The 22,093-nt window shown below is 36.2% G+C and overlaps 1 protein-coding gene across 1 annotated transcript in view; it reads right to left on the bottom strand.

Moving 5' to 3' along the window:
• LOC107567384 (MAM domain-containing glycosylphosphatidylinositol anchor protein 2-like) overlaps nucleotides 1-22,093 on the bottom strand; it is a gene marked incomplete at its 5' end in the record, with an annotated part of 84,204 nt that overhangs the window by 41,783 nt on the left and 20,328 nt on the right. Inside the window, one exon of the mRNA XM_016253069.1 lies at nucleotides 11,539-11,832. Coding sequence (XP_016108555.1) covers nucleotides 11,539-11,832 — 294 coding nt within the window. The remainder of the gene's footprint in view (nucleotides 1-11,538; nucleotides 11,833-22,093) is intronic.

The raw sequence follows: 22,093 nt of genomic DNA, 5'->3' as shown, positions 1-22,093 counted from the left end.
ACACACACACACACACACACGTTGCAAAGTTTCGGGAATGACATCCGCATATTTATGCGGGATTCGCTCTCGAAGTAGCATTGATTGAAATAGTGATAATCATAGCATTATAACAATATAAATGATAATTTTTGGAACCTGTTTGATACACTTTTATTGTATAACTGTATACAAAAACAACAAAATACAAATGCACTAAATAACATTACCTAATAAATGCATATTTTAAGCACTTAACTAAAATAAGTAATAAATAATAAAATAAATAACTAGAGAAGGCTGACTATAATCAGCTTGCTTCCATTTAGTGAGTAAAGCCTACTCTTCATCTGAATTAGAAATAAATCTCTTCTGGTCTTCAGTGATGCGAGGACAATGTTTGAGCGAGAGCAGAGCATATTCATAAAAGAACAATGTATATATAAAGGCACACGTCCAGTTATGTGCTGAAAGCAGTGTTGTTACTTTTAATTCAAACTCAAACTATTTAAAAACATTTTCAGTAACTGAAATAAAATATAAATATTAGATTAAAAAAATTCTGGCATCTAACTGAAGTACTAAAATAACTAGAACTGAAACTGAAATAAAAATAAACTAAAAATGTACAGGAATATTTAATAAAAACTAATTTTGTTAACTAAAATTAAAAATAATTTTCGATAAAGATGAAATAACATATAAATATTAAATGAAAAAAAAAGTACATTTGAAATGTTGCCTTGGCACCTAAGTGAAATAAATATGTTTAAGTTAAAGTATTTAAATTACTAAAACTAAAACACAAATGAGTTAAAGCTAATAAATATTAGAAGTTATATTAGAAATATTAAATACATATTAGAAGTTGAAGTATTAAAATTAAGGTAAAATTAAAAAATTAAATTAAAAGTAAAATGACAATTAGTTTTGCTGACTAAAACTAAAGCTGTTAAAAATGAACTGAAATTAAGATGAAATAAAACAAATATTTATAAAAATAAAAAACTTAAATGAAAATAAGAAATGATGCCTTGGCATCTAACTGAAATAAATATACTTAAGATGAAGTACTAAACTTACGAAAGTCAAAGTGAAATTCAAATAAATTAAAGCTAACAAATATTTAAAAAACTCGCATAACACAACTGCTAAAACTTAATCTAAATATAAATGAAAAATAAAATGCAAAAATAAAAGCTAAAAATATTATAAATACTATTATAGCATAAATAGTACTACAATAACACTGACTGGATGCTGAACAGTCTGCATTAGTTTTAAACAACAGAACGATCCACTGAACTCTAGAGATGTAAGGGTATGAAAATTTCTTATCATGATTATAGTGACCTAAATTTTATCACGGTTATCGGTATTATCATGGTATTGTTAAAATGTGCTAAATGTAAATGTAACTCTCTGTAAATCCACTCTCTGACAGCAGGTGGCGCTTATGGAACAGCAAAATTACAGCTGTTTCTCGTAACCTCCGTGGACAAAGCAGCACTGCGATTAAAACACTGCGTGTTTTCTGAGAGATTCAGAGGTAGATTCATATAATTAATTCATTCATATATTCATTTGTATAATTCCCTTAGCACTCTTTTAAAACCTCCCACTTTCCGCCATGTTTTCACACAAAACGAAACTACTCTGCATGCTGTGTAATTATGATCCCATTAAAACCACAAGATAACCATATTAAAGTAAAAAAATTATGTTGAAAGCATCAAACTTGAGAACATATATCTGTAATCATTTAGAAAAAAAAACACTAAGAAACGAAAACAACAGAATTGAGAAGAATGTGCACTCAATTGCAGAATTTAATATTTAATTCAGAACAAAAATTAACAAGTAAAACAACCCCCTGGGATGTTTGTGAACACTATTAAGTAGAGGTCAACCGATGTATTGGAACGTTGATTGGTGGAACTATCGGTTATCGGTAAAAAATCCCTGCCGATAGTTTTTCCGGGTTGCATCTGTTGCTGGAGCGGCTGAGAAGATTCGCTGTCATTATACAGTGTGAAATCTGCCTCTAGGGCTAGAACGGGGTCTGTAACTTCTGAGGAGATAGTGGTGAGAGGTTCCTGTCTGCCGTGCTCCTGAGTAGTTTGTGATTGTAGCTCCATGTAGCTTCGCTTTTCTGTTGAATCTCTATCTTAAGCCCGATTCGGACGGTAATTGTTTCTCATGTGGACGTCTGTAAAAATAAATATACATATCACCTCAGTGATAAAACTCATGGATTCAGATGGCGATCTATTCACAGAGGAGGAGTGAGTTCTGTGATCCTACAAACCCGGGAACGCGCTGCTCACATGACCAGTCACATAATAAATGTATATATCAGTTTATAATACACATTTTAAAATTGTATTGCATACCTGCTGCTGCCATAATAAAGACACATTTCGAATGTTTGCATGCTTTTCTTCTCTTTCTGCTCCCAGTCGCTGTGAGCAGTTATGAAGTATTGTTCTTTTAAATACTTTCCAGCATTTCAAAAATAAATATGTATGCAAATGACACTGAAGTACAACAGTTAACGTGCCTTACGGTGTTCGGGAGTGCTCAAAAAGGGTTTAAGCACTGAATTTTGACAAATGACAATATAGAAACAAAGTTGAAGAACAATTCAACGCCAACAACTCAAGAAGCATGTGGCAGGGCATCAATAACATCACAGATTTTAAAGGGAATAAACCAGCTACTGTGAACATTGCCATCTCTCTACCGGATGAGCTTAATCTTTTGTAGGATATCAGACCGAATCAGACAATCTAAGATTTGGTCAAAACCGAGTAGTGTTTTCACTATATTTTGGATATAGATATCCATTGCAGAATTGATGTCATACGGCTCGTTCACTGACTCGCTGGCCGTCTCAGTGATCCGCCGTAAAACAGTGATTCTGTCCTAATTCCCTTGCATATTAATGGTGGAGTTCCCTTTAAAATCTTAAATGATTCCCTTTGAGCTAAATTATTGACCTGTTTCCCATACACTTTTTTATGCTCGTTTTGAGGCTCACAACACCGCCCACACAGAGAGTGCTCCCGCAGCTGTTGCAGAAGAGGTGAGTGCACTCTCCGTCTCTGTCGCGGATGTAACCCGATCCTTCCGACGGGTGAATATCCGCAAGGCTGCGGGTCCTGATGGCATCCCAGGCTGTGTGCTCCGAGCATGTGCATTCCAACTAGCCATTTGAGCTAAACACTCAATTTTCAGTTAAAGGCAGTTCATCATTGAATTCAGTGATGTCATCATACAGCTCAGTTGCCTCTGGCTTGCTTAGTTGGGGACACTTAATATCCAGCGATATCGTCGACTTGATTGCACAGATACTATTTAAACTGAACTGAGGAACTGAAACTCCATTGGTGACAGAATGGAGAAAAAAACCTTGGGAGAAAACAGGCTCAGTCGGGGGGCCAGTTCTCCTCTGACCAGACGAAACCAGAAGTTCAATTCCAGGCTGCAGCAATGTCACATTGTGCAGAGGACTCGTCTGGTTCCGTGGTCTTGTCCCGGTGGCCGTCTAGGAGACGAGGTCCTCACTGGGGATCTGTCTCTGGGGCTCATCTAGTTGTCCTGATCTCTGCTGACATTCAGGTCTGTAGAGGTCGTCTCTAGGTGCTGATCCACCATCTGGGCTGGATACGGACTGGATCCGGGTGACTGCAGAGACTAGTGTTAATTTCGTCAGCTATTTTCAATTTAGTTAGTTTTGTTGTTAGTTTTTATCATATTTAGTCAACCTTATCCTATTTAGTTTTAGTCGACTAAAAGTCTCAACATTTTAGTCTAGTTTTAGTCCAAGAAAATCTAAAGTATTTTAGTCTAGTTTTAGTCAAAGAAAACCTGAAGTATTTTAGTCTAGTTTTAGTCAATGAAAACTTAACATTTTAGCAATAAGATTATTATTAATTAACCCTACAGCAGTATTAATTTTGGCAGCCATTTTTAATTTAGTCTTAGTCTTACTCAAATGTACATTTTAGTTATCCTATTTAGACAACCGTGTCCTGTTTTTGTTTATTCAATTAAATGTATGAGCATTTTAATCAATGAAATCTTAGTCACATTTTCGTAATTCTGTATAATGGTCTGACCAGACGAAACCAGAAGTTCTATTCCAGGCTGCAGCAATGTCACATTGTGCAGAGGACTCATCTGGTTCCGTGGTCTTGTCCCGATGGCCGTCTAGGAGACAAGGTCTTCACTGGGGATCTGTCTCTGGGGCTCATCTAGTTGTCCTGATCTCCGCTGACATTCAGGGCTGTAGAGGTCCTCTCTAGGTGCTGATCCACCATCTGGGCTGGATACGGACTGGATCCGGGTGACTGCAGTGACCATCTGACCTGGATACAGACTGGATCTGGTGGCTACGGTGGCTACCATAGTGCCCGCCACACTTGTTGCGAAGCTCCGGACTCTGGGATTGAACAGATCTCTGTGCAGCTGGATCCTGCAACTTCCTGACAGGAAGAAGTCAGGTGATCAGAATGGGCAACAATACTTCATCCCCACTGACCCTCAACACTGGTGCTCCTCAGAGCTGTGTCCTCAGCCCACTTCTGTACTCTCTGTACACACACGACTGTGCAGCCACACACGGCTCTAACGTCATCGACAAATTCGTTGATGACACAATGGTGATAGGCCTGATCACCGACAACGATGAGATGGCCTACAGAGAGGAGGTGAGCACCCTGACTAAATGGTGTCAGGAGAACAATCTCTCACTCAACATCGACAAGACCAAGGAGCTGGTGGTGGATTTCAGGAAACAGAGCAGAGAACACACACCCATCACCATCGACAAGACACCTGTGGAGCGGGTAAACAGCTTTAAGTTCCTCTGCGTTCACATCAATGATGATCTCACATGGTCCGCTCACACAGATGAAGTGCTGAAGAAGACACATCAACACCTCTTCTTCCTGAGATGGCTGAGGAAGTTTGGAATGAGCCCCAGCATCCTCAGAACATTCTACACCTGCACTGTGGAGAGCATCCTGACTGGCTGCATCACTGCTTGGTTTGAAAGCTGCAACCGCAAAGCTCTGCAAAGGGTCGTGCGAACTGCCCGCCACATTGTTGGAGGTGAGCTTCCCTCCCTCCAGGACATCTACAGAAGGCCGTGTATAAGGAAAGCCTGGAGGATCATCAGTGACTCCAGCCACCCGTCCTACAGACTGCTCTCTCTGCTGCCCTCAGGAAGATGTCTCCGCAGCATCCGATCCCGCACTAGCCAACTAAGGGATAGCTTTTTCCCTCAGGCTATCAGACTAATGAACAGTCAGAACTAATACACACTGCACTTAAACTCCAACACAGTTCAATACTGGCCTATACGTATACACTGCACTTAATAAAATAATCGATCTGCTACCACTGGATACTATCCAATGCACATCCATGACATTTTGCGTATCCAGTTCATGTATAATCTGCTTCGCATATTTTTGTGTACATATATGTGTACATAATGTAGAATGTGTACATACTGTGTATAATGTGTATTGCTAACTGTAAGTATGTCTAATAGTACACTGTGTGTACTGAGTATATGTATGTGTATATTGCACATTGTCAGCTGTATAAGTCTGTAAGTATGTCAATATGTAAATTGCTTCTGCACTGTCTGGAGCACACTCCCAAAAATGTCACTCACCAAGGCACATGTGCTGTGGTGATGTGACAATAAAAGTGATTTGATTTGATTTGACAGCCCTGAATGTCAGCGGAGACCAGAACAACTAGATGAGCCCCAGAGACAGATCCCCAGTGAAGACCTTGTCTCCTAGACGGCCATCGGGACAAGACCACAGGAACCAGATGAGTCCTCCGCACAATCTGACTTTGCTGGAACAACCTGCTGGTTCATCTGGTCAGAGGAGAACTGGTCCCCCGACTGAGCCTGGTTTCTCCCAAGGTTTTTTTCTCCATTTTTGGTTCCTTGCCGCTGTCGCCTCTGGCTTGCTTAGTTGGGGACACTTATTTTCCAGCGATATCGTCGACTTGATTGCACAGACAGTATTTAAACTGAACTGAGCTGGATGATGACATCACTGAATTCAATGATGAACTGCCTTTAACTGAAAACTGAGTGTTTACTATTATAATTTTGCATTATTGACACACTATTTTCCTATTTAATACTGTAAGGCTGCTTTGACACAATCTGTATTGTTAAAAGCGCTACACTGTATAAATAAAGGTGACTCTAAAAGCGGAAATGACTAACAGCAAGTGCTGTTTGCTTTGACACGTGAGGCGGCGCTGCACAGAATGGGATAATTCAGATGCGGATTTAAATGCAGCTGACAGAATAAAAACCATGCCGCGCCATTCACATAGCTTTCCATTAAATTACATTATATTTGTCCCAAATCATTGTTAATGTACATAATGACTTCTAGGGCTGCCCTCTAATAGTCGACTAACCATTCGTCAACAAGAGGATGCTTGGACGACCAAAATGTTATTAGTCGCAGAAAAAAACAGAAGTGTTGGTCACGCAGTCCGTGATGGACAGATCGTTAACGGCTGGTCTATGTAGTAATACAGTACATTGGGCAGGACATCCAAACACTCGCCTATCATCAACCTATTCATCGACCTCAAATTTGGCTTATTATCTGAAGTATGTTAGTAGCAGCAACTTTACATGGCTGCTCAATCTAATGTTAACCTTGAGAAATGTGTGCTATTGAAGTGTCTGTGTTCGAAGTGTGGAAGCTGAACAGTAGCGATCACTGCAGGACAGAGGCGCTCACTTGCTCTTAAAATACTCCCTCATTTTTGCTCATACAGATAAGAGTAATACCCCTTTCGAATCTGTAAAGACTCTACGTTTATTTGTGTGCACTCCCAATAACAACAAAATATTGTGCTTTTGTAAAATAATGAAAGCAAACAGGATGCGCTTTTAGCCGTCTCGGTCTCGGTCTTGTGAACTTGCGCGCAAAACTTAGAAACTCCATGTATACTTGCCTTACAGACATAAAAAATATCTATAGAGAGTGAAATGTCTACTTCAAAATAAACCAATATAAATGGAAAACAAGTATTCTCAAATTATGTAATTTGTATGAAACATGCATACAGGTGCGTCCACCACTGTGGAGATGATGAGTCAGTGTCTGCAAAAAAACTAAAAAACACTACTTTAACAATAAATTATTAAAATGCAGCCTTGTTACTGTTTTTCCAGACACATTCATAATCATTACTTCTGCCGGTGCACTGTGGCAAGTTTTGAGTGCTTGAGCGCTTATTAGGCTATGTAGACAATTAAAGGCTCATTATTATGATTTAAATAGTTTATTAATAAACATGCGATTATTTGACTAATGCTTAAAATGAAGGACAACTAGTCATTATAAATTGTTCATTCTTGAAGTGAACTTTTCCCGTTTGGTGATTAAATAAACTGTTTTAGACCGCCGCTTGAATTGAACGCAATTTGTTCGGTGTGTGTGATACCTGATACCTGCGCGTTCTAGTAAACACGGTGCTTCTATTTTGCCCGGTGTGTGACTGCCATATTTTGTTATTTTGATTAGATAATCATTAAGTGTTCTAAAATAGAAGCAAATAAAGTGTGAGAGTACACTATATATATATATATATATATATATATATATATATATGAACAATATCCATATGCATATAATTCCAGTGCTATGGCCTTTGTGTAGATATTTAAAGATGGCCATCTTTAAGCATGACTGTTGAAATGAAATGGTAACACTTTACAATAAGAGTCTATTTGTAACATTAAGATTAATGAAAGCTGTAGAAGTATTGTTCCATGTTAGAGTGTTAATACAACATTTACTATTACTAATACATTTGTACATTTTACAGTTTCTTCTGCTGACATTAGTAAACTATGAGCTAACTTTAATGATCAATATAATCAATATTATTATTATTTTTATTTATTTACAAATTATGGTTCAGTACTGTTATTTTTTAAAAGAAAAAGTAGTAAATCACTATTTTACTTTTTGTTCAGTATCCATTTTAAAAACTATCGGTTGATTAATCGGTATTGGCCAGTGTGCTCCCACCGAGTTATCAGTATCGGTGAAATCCAATATCTTTTGACCTCTAGTGTACTTCACTTACTAGGGATGTAACGATATCAAAATCTCACGATACGATACTATTGCGATATGAAGTCCACGATACGATATTTATTGCGATATTTAAAAAAAAAGACAAATTAAGAATTGGAAAAAATTTAAATCTAGTACATTTTAAAGTTAAATAATTCTACCTAATGCACTTTGAGAGTTCAAAATTAAGAGCTTCAACCCATGATCTTAACTAAGAAAACTTAAGTCAGAAAAAAGTGAATTGACTTGTAGCTGAACTTTGAAGGAGACTCAACCCTCTTATTTGCGATATACTGTCTCAGTCTAAATTACATTCACACTGGTGTTTTAGGAAGCAAAAAATATATATAATATAATAAAAATAATAACAACAATGACAGTAATAGCCATATATTATAAAACAATTGCACTGTAAAATTCATGAAAATGAATATTTTATAGGTATATTATTTTTTGCTTTACACTACAGTAGGGAAATTACAATACTTCTTTCCTAATTTCTACACTTGAAAGATATATTTTGAATTTGGACTGCATTTAAACCACTAGCTGTCAGCAATTCATACTGTACTTTAAGCTTTCATTTTGACTGACACAGCAGTAGAGCTTTTATTTTTGAAACTCCAGCTTCAGTGAAAGCATGCTTACAAAAATGTCTCACTACAAATCTAGTGAAATGCTGTAATCACCTGCCGTGAAAATAAAGCATAACTTGTGGCTGTTGCATTCCTAAACAAACGCTAAACTCACAGCACGTGCAATAAACGAGTTGACTGCATTCATTCAGTGAGAACTGAGCTGTTCTGAGGCGAGGAAAACACCGGATCACGAGCTGATCGTCTGAACGAAGTGCGCGCTTCGCTTTGAAACCCACAGCGAAGACAGGCTTGATGAAGGGATTAAGCTAAATTGTGCTTTTGGTTTTAGCTCGTTTAACAGATACTGTGCCAAAGCATAATGGCCCAAAACATAACTTTAAATACCTTTAAATATGTTAGAATAAGACACTTTTTGCCCGGAAGACCTATCGTTTCATATCGTCATGTGGCCACGATAATATCGAGACAGTTTTGCTATCGTGATATTATGATATTGAAAATATCATTACATCCCTATCACTGACACGTCATCAGTAGTGTACTTCCGAGTGCATGAAGGACAAACACATGTGATGCATTCACACCCAGGAAAGCCACTCTCATCGCATTCACACATCGTCCTCAGAGGCGGAAGAAACTCTTTATCTCTCAGCGTGATTAACACCACAAACACAACAACCTCCAGCACACCTCCAGCTCCCTGAAGACTTTCAGACCGAAGCCGAGCGCCTAAACGCTCACTGCAAATCTGAGTGAGGTTAAGTGTGCATACATCAGCGGACTACTATCTAGACAACCAACAAACCAACCAATGCATTCTCCTGTCAGGTAACTACAGACAGTAGTAACGGCGTCTGAAGTGAGTCTGTGAGACTCTCCAGTTCCTCGACCTTGACAGGCAGGCTTTCAGAAAGTACAGTATTTGTTCCTGAACACACACTGATGCTCAGAGGAAACAGACTGAACTTGTGTGACTCAGAAATTGCTTTCATTTTCAAGTTATAATGGATGCGATTATGTGTGGCATCTTGAGATTCATTCACGGTGATTCAAAACAGAGCTATAGTAAAAGTTGTACAGGTTTTGTACAAGTTTTTGCTTGTACAAAAAAACCCACTGATAACTATTCACAAACCTGGAACTATTTGAGGATTAAAAAAAAAAAAAAAAAAATATATATATATATATATATATATATACAGTAACAGTAGTCAACATCTGTAGTGGATCAAAGAAGTTCATCAAAGTTGTTCTAAGACAAGGATGCATTTTGGTTTTAGAACAACTTTGATGAAAGGTTTTGATCCAAATGTTGACTACTGTATATATATATATAGTTGAACTACTTCAAGCTTGACATGCTGCCTTAAAAATGGTGCAGGGCCATATGTTCATGTTTTGAATGTGTAAATGCATGTGTCGTATCTATTTATTGATTATATTACACAATGATTTTAGACCCTAAATTGGGCAACTTAGAAATGTAATGTTTTAAAAAGGTTTTACCATTTTGATGGTACAAAAACACAGTCAATCTGCTCGCTAAAAATATATATTAAAACATATTTTAGCAAAACATTTTGGACCTTTTTTTGTATATTTTGAAATACATGTAAACATATATTTGAAAATATATTTTTTTTATAGCGTATGGGTATATTCACGTATGTTATGGACAACGAATGAAGTTTTTATTCAAATGAAAATATATGAAGGAAAAAAATATTTTTCAAGGCTTTTAAAAATATATTTATATTCTTAAAATATATAAACAATGGCCAATATATATTGGAAGAGAATATATTTACATAAATATATTTTGAAACATATTTTAGCAAAAGATATATATATATATATATATATTTGTTTTTTTTAAATATATTTAAAAAATATCAAAAAATATATTTTTTGGTGTATGGGTATGTTCACAGTTGGTATAGACAACAATATATGTATTTTTAAATGGCTCTAAAATATACGTTTATATTTTTAAACTATATTTTAAAAAAATGCCCAAAAAATGCATTTATAGACAATTTATTTACAAAACTAGATTTTGAAATGTATTTTAGCAAAAGTATTTTCTGACCTGACTTTTTGTTTTGGAAATATATTTAAAAATATATATTTTTGTATATGTTCACACGTGGAGGGCAAAATGTATTTGTACATCCTTTTACAAATATATTTTTATTTTTAATATATATAACAAAATGGCCCAAAAAATATATTTATAGAAAATATATTCAAATAAATGTTAATTATTATAAAAATGACCCCGTTCAAAAGTTTACATACATGATTCTTAATACTGTGTTATCTGAATGACCCACAGTTGTTTTTGTGTTTAGTGATAGTTGTTCATGAGTCTCTTGTTTGTCCTGAACAGTTAAACTTCCTGCTGTTCTTCAGAAAAACCCCTCAGCTCCCACTAATTCTTTGGTTTTCCAGCATTTTTGTGCATTTGAACCCTTTCCAACAACTCTGAGGACAACTGAGGGACTCTTATGCAACTATTACAGAAGCTTCAAACGCTCGCTGATGCTCCAGAAGAAAAAAACATGCATTAAGAGCCGGGCGTGAAAGCTAAATTAAAAAAAAAACATTTTGTATGATCTCTCTTATTTTGGAAAAATAACTAACATTTGACAGATTCTGCAAGGTGTATGTAAACTTTTGACTTCAACTGTATATATATATATTCTTTCTAAGGTTTCTTGTAAATGTATCTTGTTTCAAGAGTTTTCATTGTAAAATGACTTGATTGAGCTGTGAATGGTTTGATTTGGTGAGCACTGGTTGTGTTACTGGGAGGCACTTACAGCGCACGATGAGCTCGATCACGGCCTCTCTGGGCTTGACGTTGAAGCCGTTGTACTGGCTGGTCTGGCAGCGGTAGGATCCGCTCATCTCGCGCGACACGTTGACGATGCGCAGAACGCCATCGTAGCTCTCCATCTGCATGCTGCCGTCCGGCATCGGTGCCTCCTTATCCGCCCGCGACCACAGGATGATGGGCTTGGGTTTCCCTGAAACAAGGCACTCCAGCTCCACTGTCTCGCCCTCCCGCACCGCCATCGGAGACTTGCCCCGCGGCACGGTCAGGTTCGGAGGAACTAAGAAAGAGAAAAACAGAGGAGGGACTGATACGGGGCTCTAGAAAGGCAGCAGACGGGGCACCGCAGGACGGTCAATGCGTGAGCGTGTGTTTGTGAGCGAAACACGGCTGCGCTGGATTCGGGATGGAAAACCAAATGAGCCAAGCATGGAAAACAAGTCCAACAAACAGCATCAGAAATAACAGCAGTAACGTCATTAAACAATTCCCCAACAGTGCTTACATCAAACACACCACAACTCACAAATGCATTGTTTTATTATTTACAACATGGATATCTCCAGTAACTATGCAAAGACCTTCTGACTAAACAAGCGATGCTTATATGGAGGGCAAAATATATATTTTTATTTTTTTGAAAAAAATTCTTTATAGATTTTAGTTAATTTTTATTTCAAATAATGAAAATGTTTTTATTTTACCTTGGCGACTAGCTAAATTAAAGAAGTTTAAGCTTTTTATGTTTTATTTTAATTTACTTATTTATTTTTTTAAATTTACTTTAAAATAATAAGAATGTTTTTATGTTGCCTTGGCAACTAGCTAACAAGTTTAAGCTTTTTATGTTTTATTTTATTTTATTTTTATTTATTTAATTAAAAAAAAAGTTTTTATGTTGAAATAACTGAAATAAAAAATAGCTGATAGAAATAGCTGACATAAAATAAGTTTAAGCTTTTAATGTTTTATTTTATTTAAATTTTTTTTTATTTAATTTAAAATAATAAAAACTATATTTTTATGTTGCCTTGGCAACTAGCTGAAAAAAAGTTTAAGCTTTTTTATATTTTGTTTTAGTTTATCTTGTATTTTATTTCAAATAATGAAAATGATTATGACAACATATTTACATAATTGCATTTTGAAACATTTTAGTATATTTTTAAAAAAATATATTAAAAATATATTTTTCTGTATGTGTCTCAAGTAAATGTATCTTGCTATCCTGATTTTTAATAGGAAACACTTAAGCACTCATTAAAAACAAGATGTATTAGTTTTATTAATTTATTTATTTTTAATGTCCATATAGTTTTTTTAAAATTACATTTAAGTTTAATTTTAAAATTGTAATTAAAATAAAATGTATTAAGTTTAATTTTTTATATATTTTTATTATACATTTTATTTGAGTTTATTTTCAATTAAATAAAATATAAAATGTTTTCTTTTTTATGTTATCTTGGCAACTAGCTAAAATAAAGAATTTTATTTCAGTTCAAATAATAAAAAATGTTTTTTATGTTGCCTTTGCAGCGAGCTGGAATATATTAAGTTCACATTTTTTTTATATATATATTTTTGTTTAGTTGTTATTTTATACAAGTTTTTATGTTTTATACTAATTTTACTTTATTTGAATGGAGTTATTTTTTATGTTACTTCAAAAAACTATTCTGAATTGTTGTAGCATTGTATCGTTTGATGTCATAACCTTCTGACTGAACGCATGCATGTGATCTAAGATCTGTTTTCACATGTAGATGAGAAACGAACAATTCTGCATCAAAGATCCAAGCGTAAAGAATCTGATTCACAAGCTGAATATATAACCACAGGGTTTCCTGTATATATAATAATGCATGTTATTCCAGGCCATTAGCAGAAACAGAAAGCAGCTGTAATGGAGAGCCGTTTCCAGAGATAGAAACGAGTCTTTAACACCTGATGAGCCTCTCGCTGAATCTCCTTCGCGTCACGACTCGCTCTGCATCAAAAACCAAAGCTTCACTTGAGCCGGATGAGATCTTATTTGCACACTCATTTATTCTAATTCATCAGGAAACTCATCTCAGAAACACACGCAGCACAAGCCAATGAAAGCTAATGCACGGCACGCAGAAATACTGAAATCGTATTTTAGTATCATTGATACACCATTATAGTTTTTATGATTTTATTTTCATGTCTTCATTTTTATGTTTGTTAATTTTGTAATGCTGTTCTCATTTTATTATAATTTTAAAAAAATATGTCTGTATAGTTTTATTTCATTTTAGTTTTTAATTTGTATAAGTTTTAGTTATTATAGTACTTCAGCTTTAACTAAACACAAATGAGCATTATAGGATTGGCCACTTGCTGAAATAAAGTAAGATTAATTCTTTTTAATTTAAATTTTTTTTATTTTATTTTAAACAATGAAAAAAATTATGATGCATTTGAAACTAACTGAAATAAGTTTTTAAGTTATATTTAATTAATTAATTTTATTTCATTTCATTTTGATTTCAAATAATAAAAATGTTTTAAAAAATGAAATGAAAATGAATAAAAATGAAATAAAAGTTTTAATTTTTTATATTTTATTTTATTTTTTTATGTTGACTTTGCAGCTAACTAAAATGAAATATATTTATGTATTTATTTTTTATTATATTTCAAATAATGAAAATGTTATGTTGCAACTAATTGAATTAAAATAAGTTTAAGTGTTTTATATTTTACTTTTATTTATTTCAACTAATGACAAATGTTTGTGTTGCTTTGGCAACTACTTGAAAAAGTATTTTTATATTTTATTTTAATTTTATCTCTAATAATGAAAATATTTTTATGTTGCCTTGCTAAATATCTGAAATAAAATAAGTTTACTTTGTAACATATAATTTTAGTCATTTTTATTTTATTCCCAATGTTTTGTCATGTAATTGCCATAAAAATGCCAAAGTAACTCATATAAAAATAAATTAAAAATACTATAATATATTGTTTAAATAAATAAATAATTGAATGAATGTAATGGGAATGTTGGGATATTTAAGATTCACCCAGATGTGACTGTTTTCTGATTGGCTCCTTCAGGTGTTTTTGCTGAAACTCTCTGATACTTCTAGGATTGAATCTGTCCCATTACACCACAATCACAGATCCGCCGGGAACATTCGGGGTTATTTACAGCGTACAGCATCTGCTAGAGCTCAATGAGAAAACATGAGGACACACAGAGATAGTAATTCTGGGTAATTGTGATACAGGATCCCACCGAAAAAACGAAACGATGATAAAACCTCAGACAGAACGAACAGCCCTCCAAACCTCCTTCACACGATCGTGAACACAGTCCATCAATCCTCGCGTTACACAAAGCCACACTCTTTAAGAATAGCTCAACACAATTTTAATTTCCCTCACCCTCAGGTCATTCGAGATTAGGATGAGTTTGTTTCTTCATCAGATTTGGACAAATGCATCAGTGTCTCAGCAACGGATGCTCTGCAGTGAATGGGTGCCGTCAGAATGAGAGTCCAAACAGCTGATAAAAACATCACAATAATCCACAGCACTCCAGTCCATCAGTTAACATCTGGAGAAGACAAAAGCTGAAACATATCCAGCATTAAGATGTTTTTAACTAAAATACATTGAGTCCATAATCCAGAATAACTCTTCCTCCAGTGAAAAAATGCATCTGCTGTTGTCTCTCGCATCAAAATCCAGCCACATATGTGTTTAGAGCTGTTTAAACGCTGCTTGATCTGTGCAGATTTCTCTCCTGATTCACACCAGAACACTTTTCACTGGTGGAAGAGTTATTATGGATTATTATCCAGCTAACAGGGAATGTTCTCTCAACGTTAAGAACAAACTTCTTCCAGTACCATTAACAGAACATCCGTTCAAAGTTTTTTTAAAATTTAAATAATGTTCTCAAAACGTTAGCACAAAAACGTTAGTTAAACATTGTTCATAGAATATCTTTTTCTGAAACGTTTTAGTTGAATGTTTTTCTGAAGTTTTTTAAATGTTACACTTGTTTCAGAACGTTCAGAGAACATTGAAAAGTAACGTTTACATAATGTTTGCAAAATTATACAATGGAACGTTTCCTTGACATTTGCTTAACCAAGATTCAGCTGATTTTTTAAAACATTTAAAAAACTGCATGTGTTGTTCAGAGAACATTCAGAAATAATGTTTTCATAACTTAATGGGAACATTAAGAAAACATTCTCAGAACATATTTTTGTTAACTGGAATTATGGACACATATTTTAGACATTAAAAACTTAATGTCTCAGCTTTTGTCTTCTCCAGATGTTAACTGATGGACTGGAGTGCTGTGGATTATCGTGATGTTTTTATCAGCTGTTTGGACTCTCATTCTGACGGCACCCATTCACTGCAGAGCATCCATTGCTGAGACACTGATGCAAAGCTACATTTCTCCAAATCTGATCATCAAATTAAAATTTTTGACTAAAATCACCATAAATCATGAGGCTCAGCTCTAGATTAGATGCTCATTTATGGCATGATGGACAGACAAAATATCACTGTATGTTTTGAGGTCTCTTCTCGGCAGAAGCAGCAGCTCTGGATCATTAAGAGCTTCCTTTGTTTCACAGCAGCAGATAAATGAAGTGAAATTGAAAGCGAGAGAACTAATCGTTGGGATTTGGCGCTGTGATAAAGCCAGGAGTCGCGCTAAAGGACAAGGCAAGCGTGAGGTTGATTGAAGGCCGCTATCTGGCCGTCCTCTCCGAGTCCTCATTATAACAGCACATTTCAATCTAACCACTAATACAAAGATTAATTTCTCGGTGGCAGATAGAAGCGCCCAGCTCTCTCTCTGTTCCTCTATGGGTTCACTAACACGCGAGCAGAATGAAGATTGATTGTGTTTAAGGCCGCGTGTTTCGTCATTATTTAATCCTTCTGCTATCGGATGAGAAAATCCCAGCACATGCCTCCTGAATAAATCATTAACTGCACCACTTCAACTAAAGAAGCGAATCTAGCGGCTAGTGAGTCAGAAAAACGCTGGTTTGTGCAAGAATAGGAAACATTACGAGCAGGGTCATAACTAAAACGTCTTGGTTATGTACGTAATGCTCATTCCCTGATGGAGGGAACGGAGACGTTATGTCGAACGACATATGGGGGTCTCACTTGGGAGGCCAATCATCTCTGATTTTAAGAGAAAACGCCAATGAAAATTGGCTAGTGGATTTTGCATGCTGAGCCACTCCCCATGCCTACGGGTATATAAGGAGACAGCGCGCATCCACTCATTAGGTTTTATGCTGAGGAGCCGAGAACGTGTCCCGGCAACAGCGAATAGTTCAAGGTTGTGGCATGGGGACATAACGTCTCCATTCCCTCCATCAGGGAACGAGGGTTATGTACGTAACCGAGACGTTCCCTATCTGTCGGTCACTACGAGTTATGTCGAACGACATAAGGGGTCCATGGAAATGCCACACCTGAACACCGTCACAACCCTGTGGCGCTGCAATTGTTGACAAGCTGCAGCGTGTCACAAAAGCTACGCTGAGGTCGTAACCAGTACTACATATGAATGGGTCTCTGAGGCAGGTCCTACCTTAGAGTAGGGATGGAACAACTGCCAGAAGAGACTGACAGAGCAGGTCTGTCAAGGGAAGACACGAGTTTACCGAGAGGGAAACCTTACCGTGGAAGAATACACATATGGGATTACCCGTAGGGAATCAAGCCATATGGACACTTAGCCAAGTACAGGGGCTGGCCGGGACTCCGGGCATGCTGACACCAGTACTGGGCCTGGCGTTAGACTGCTCTGCCAAGTCTGACTGCCGGGGGTGCTGGAGGATGCTCGACCAGGGTTCGCCAACCGGGGAACTCTACTGGGAGAAGAAAGGCGCTCGGGGGAATGGGCAAGCGTGACACCGAGCCAGATCTTCCCGCCAATTACCTGTTACCCAACACTTGGGAAGAAACCGGCTCTACACGAAGGTTAAAAAAACTTGCGAAGGTGTTAGGTGTTGCCCAACCCGCAGCTCGACAGATGTCTGCCAGAGAGGCACGGTGCGCCAGCGCCCAGGAGGAGGCAACACTCAGAGTGGAGTGGGCTCTCACCCCTCTCACGGCTCGCCTTGGGATTGGAACGCCAAGGCAATGGCATCCACTATCCAGTGGGCCAACCTCTGCATGGAGACAGCCTTCCCTTTCTGCTGGCCTCCAAAGCAGACAAGGAGCTGGTCAGAGCTTCTGAAACTCTGGGTGCGGTCCACGTATATGCATAACGCTCTTACGGGACACAGCAATGCCAAGGCTGGATCTGCCTCCTCCGGGGGTAGCACTTGCAGGTTCCCCACCTGATCTCGGAAGGGAATGGTGGGAACCTTGGGCACATATCCAGGCACTCTTCACTTACCGAAAATGCTTGGAGGTCCCCGACCCTTATGATGGAAGTGAACACGATCAGGAGCGCTGTCTTAAGAGACAGGAACTTTAGCTCAACTGAATCAAGTGGCTCAAAGGGACCCCTCTGTCCAGCCAGGACAATAGAGAGATCCCAGGAGGGTATCAGGGGTGTCCTAGAAGGATTCAACCTTCTGGCACCCCTCAGGAACCTAACGATCAGGTCATGCTTTACCAGGGACCGGCCGTCCACTGCATCGTGATGTGCTGCAATAGCAGCGACATACACTTTCAAGGTGGAGGGTGACAGCCTACGCTCCAACCTTTCTTGCATGAAAGAAAGCACGACTCTAATCGAGCATCTCCGGGGGTCTTCTCGGTGAGAAGAACACCAATTTGTGAGCAGACTCCACTTCAAAGCATAGGCATGCCTCGTAGAGGGAGCTCTAGCCTGAGTGATAGTGTCTACCACCGCTGGCGGTAGGTCACTTAGGTCTGCTGCGTCTCGTCCAGAAGCCACACATGGAAGTTCAAGAGAACTGGACGCGGGTGCCATATGGTGCCCAGCCCTGAGAAAGGAGGTCCCCCATCAGGGGGATGTGCCAGGGAGGGGCTGTCACGAGGAGCATGAGTTTCGAAAACCAGGTCTGGGTGGGCCAGTAAGGTGCAACCAACAGGACCTGTTCCTCGTCCTCCCTGACCTTGCACTGTGTCTGTGCGAGCAGGCTCACTGGGGGAAATGCATACTTGCGTAGAGCCCGAGGCCAACTGTGTGCCAGTGCGTCCGTGCCCAGGAGGGGGGGGCTGCGTCAGGGAATAGTACAACTGGCAGTAGGAGGACTCGTGGGAAGCAAACAGGACCACATGAACTTCCCCTAATTGACTCCAGATCAGCTGAACCGTCTGGGGATGGAGTCGCCATTCTCCGGGGAAAGTGAGCTGTCGTGAGAGCGCGTCGGCTGCACGATTGAGCTCCCCGGAATGTGGATGGCGCGCAGCGATTTGAGCCGCGTCTGACTCCAGAGGAGGAGATGACGGGCGAGTTGAGACATGTGACGTGATCGTGGACCTGACGGTTGATGTACAAAACAGCCGCAGTGTTGTCCGTTCGGAACCAACACGTGCTTGTCCAGCAGCAGTGGCCGGAACTGCTGCAAGGCTAGATGCACTGCCAACAACTCCAGACAGTTGATGTGCCAAAGCAGTCGAGGTCCTGTGAATGAATGAAAATGAATGAATACATGATTAAATACATAAATTCTATTATAAATGAAAAATAAATAAATAAAAATAGATTTAAAATAAAATTATAAATAAATACATCATGTTAATAGATGTACTTTTAAAATTACTTTAAATCATAATTGTGTATGAAATGTGTTCTATAAGTAAACTAGTGCTGCTTTGCCAGAGCGGAACAGATTCTTCCAGTAATGTGCAGATCTCTGTAGATCTGGCAGCGCTTCATTAGATGGACTGCTGGACTCGATCTCCGAATGCTCTGGGCTCGTTCTCAGTCCAAACATTTCCACAGCATGCATTCCTGGCGTAATCGCCTCTAAACGCATTTATTAGGAGCTCTACTGGGTTCTTCAGAAGCTCCTGATCCCGAGAGCGGATCACAGAAACAACAACAACACGGATTCATCCTGAACCCAAACATCAGAAACATAACAGGTGCTGGCAGATACGCAAACATGAACTAAATACACAATATTTACTGCTTTAATTCTTGTTCTTATGGATAATCTTATGGATATGGATATGGATAAACAAAACTGACCTATTGCTGTGGTCCTTAGAAAACATAAACAAACAAACAAATAAACCAATACTACTATAAATGAATAAAAAATAAATAGAACATAAAAATGAAATTATAAAACATTTTTTTAAATAAATAAATAAAATAAATAAATAAATACATACATAATGTCTACTACAAATGAATGAATAAAATATTAATACAAATTAAATTATAAATAAATTACTTTAATACATAAATAAAAAATTTTATAATGTGGTCTTTAGAAAACTAAAATAAATAAATAAAATTAGAACAAAAATTTAAATGAATAAATAATCTCTATTATAAATGAATGTATAAAAATAAAAATACACAAATAAAAATTCATTATAAATAAATTACTTTAATACACAAAAAAAATAATTACTCAAATGTATAATATTATGAACAAATGTCACAAAACAGACATGAAATTATATTTAAAATAGACTTATAAATTAAATTATAAACAAACAACATTTAATTATATAACAAAATGAATGAATTAATAAAAATATAAATAAAATAAAAAATACATTATAAATACAATATTGTATCTAAATGAATAAATAACTGATATACATTATATCATAAAATAAATATAAAATAAACATTAAATCATAAATAAAAAAAAAAATTTTTTGAAAGAAAGAAAGTGATTATGAAATGAATTGTTAAATGAGGTGCACCCATATAGACTGTCGAACATGTACTAAATTTACTCCGTTTACCCTCTTAATTCCTGTTCTTATTAACAAGATAATCTTTCAGCAAAATGTAATATCTTGATTCTGAACACCAGACTTTCAGCTCATCAGCTGACGTCACAAAACCCACCTAGTCCTGTGGTCTTAATGGCCAAATTAACAAGATAATACAAAATAAATATCTGATATATCAGCCAGCCCTAAATCAGACAAACAATGCAAAAATCCATATGCAAACCAATGTACTGTGCATCCCCCGTAAAATAAATAAAATACTAAAAAAAGACATATATCAAGCACATCATCTTGCTATAGTTCTGCAACACAACAAAACCACACAAATCGAGCTCAGTGCGGCTCTCAGAGAAGTTGAGATGCATTAATATAAGAGCCTTTCATCAGAGCTCTTTAACAGTCGCCTTGCTCTTCCGGCTCAGATTATCAGAGATCTTCTGCTAACGACGCAGGAGTCAGTGTTTAATGCAGAGAGATGCTAATCAATGCAACTAACTGCAAGCAGGTCAGCTTTCTGATATTCTCAGATCATACAACATATCATGAGTCATGACGATTCATTAGCAGCTTGTTCTTTTAATGCTGTAAGCATGTGTGGGTAATAGATTACGAATCAGTCATAAAATAAATAAATAAAGGAATGAATGAATGAATAAATAAATAAATTCACTTTTGAACAAAATTAAACAAATAAATACAAATATTTATTATTATTAATAAATAACCAATAAATACATAAATAAACTATTTTAAATACATACAAATAAAATAAATAAACTGGATTTAATTTGAAATAAGATATATTATAAAACTATATTGTGAATAAATATAAAAAAATAATTTAGCAATATGTTTTATAAATGATTGAAAATAAACAAATAAATATAAAAATGAATGTTTGGTCCAGTTTTTATAATAAATAAATAAATAATGAATCGATAAATAATTGAATAAACAAATAAATGTAAAACTATTTTAAATAAATACAAATACAATAAATAAACTGGATTTAATTATTTAAATATAAATAAAATAAAATTTTGAATAAATATAAAAAATAATTATTTAATAGTTTTTATATATAAACGAAAATAAACAAATCAATATAAAATGTAATTTGAATTGTAAGTAAATAAGTGATATTATAATGAATTAATGACTAAATATAAAACAATTTTAAACAAATAAATAAAACAATTAAATTTGGAAAAACAATAATTATTAAAAAAAACTCTTATGAATAAATAAAAAGTTAACACAATTATAAATAAATGAATGTATTGTGAATGAATAAAAAAACAACAAAATAAAATTATAAATACATAAATTACATTATATTATAATAAATGACTAATGCTTTAGGACATTCGGCTCTGGAGAGTTTCTGAAACCAGAGTAAGAAGTGATCATTAATCTGAATATAATTTCACAAGTAAAAGATTTCTTCTCACTGTGGTTTCTGCAGGTTTAACAATCACTGTTTGTCCTGATGACTGAGGATTGATCTGATGATCTGAGATGAGTGTGTGAGTGTGTGAGTGTGTGAGTGTGTGTGTGTGTGCGAGTGCGAGTGCGAGTGTGTGTGTGTGTGTGCGAGTGCGAGTGCGAGTGTGTGTGTGTGTGTG

The sequence above is a fragment of the Sinocyclocheilus grahami genome, unplaced genomic scaffold (assembly GCF_001515645.1).
Source record: "Sinocyclocheilus grahami isolate Dianchi unplaced genomic scaffold, SAMN03320097.WGS_v1.1 scaffold1154.1, whole genome shotgun sequence".
NCBI classification, from domain to species: Eukaryota; Metazoa; Chordata; class Actinopteri; order Cypriniformes; family Cyprinidae; genus Sinocyclocheilus; species Sinocyclocheilus grahami.
This window is presented reverse-complemented; position numbering and strand designations above follow the sequence as displayed.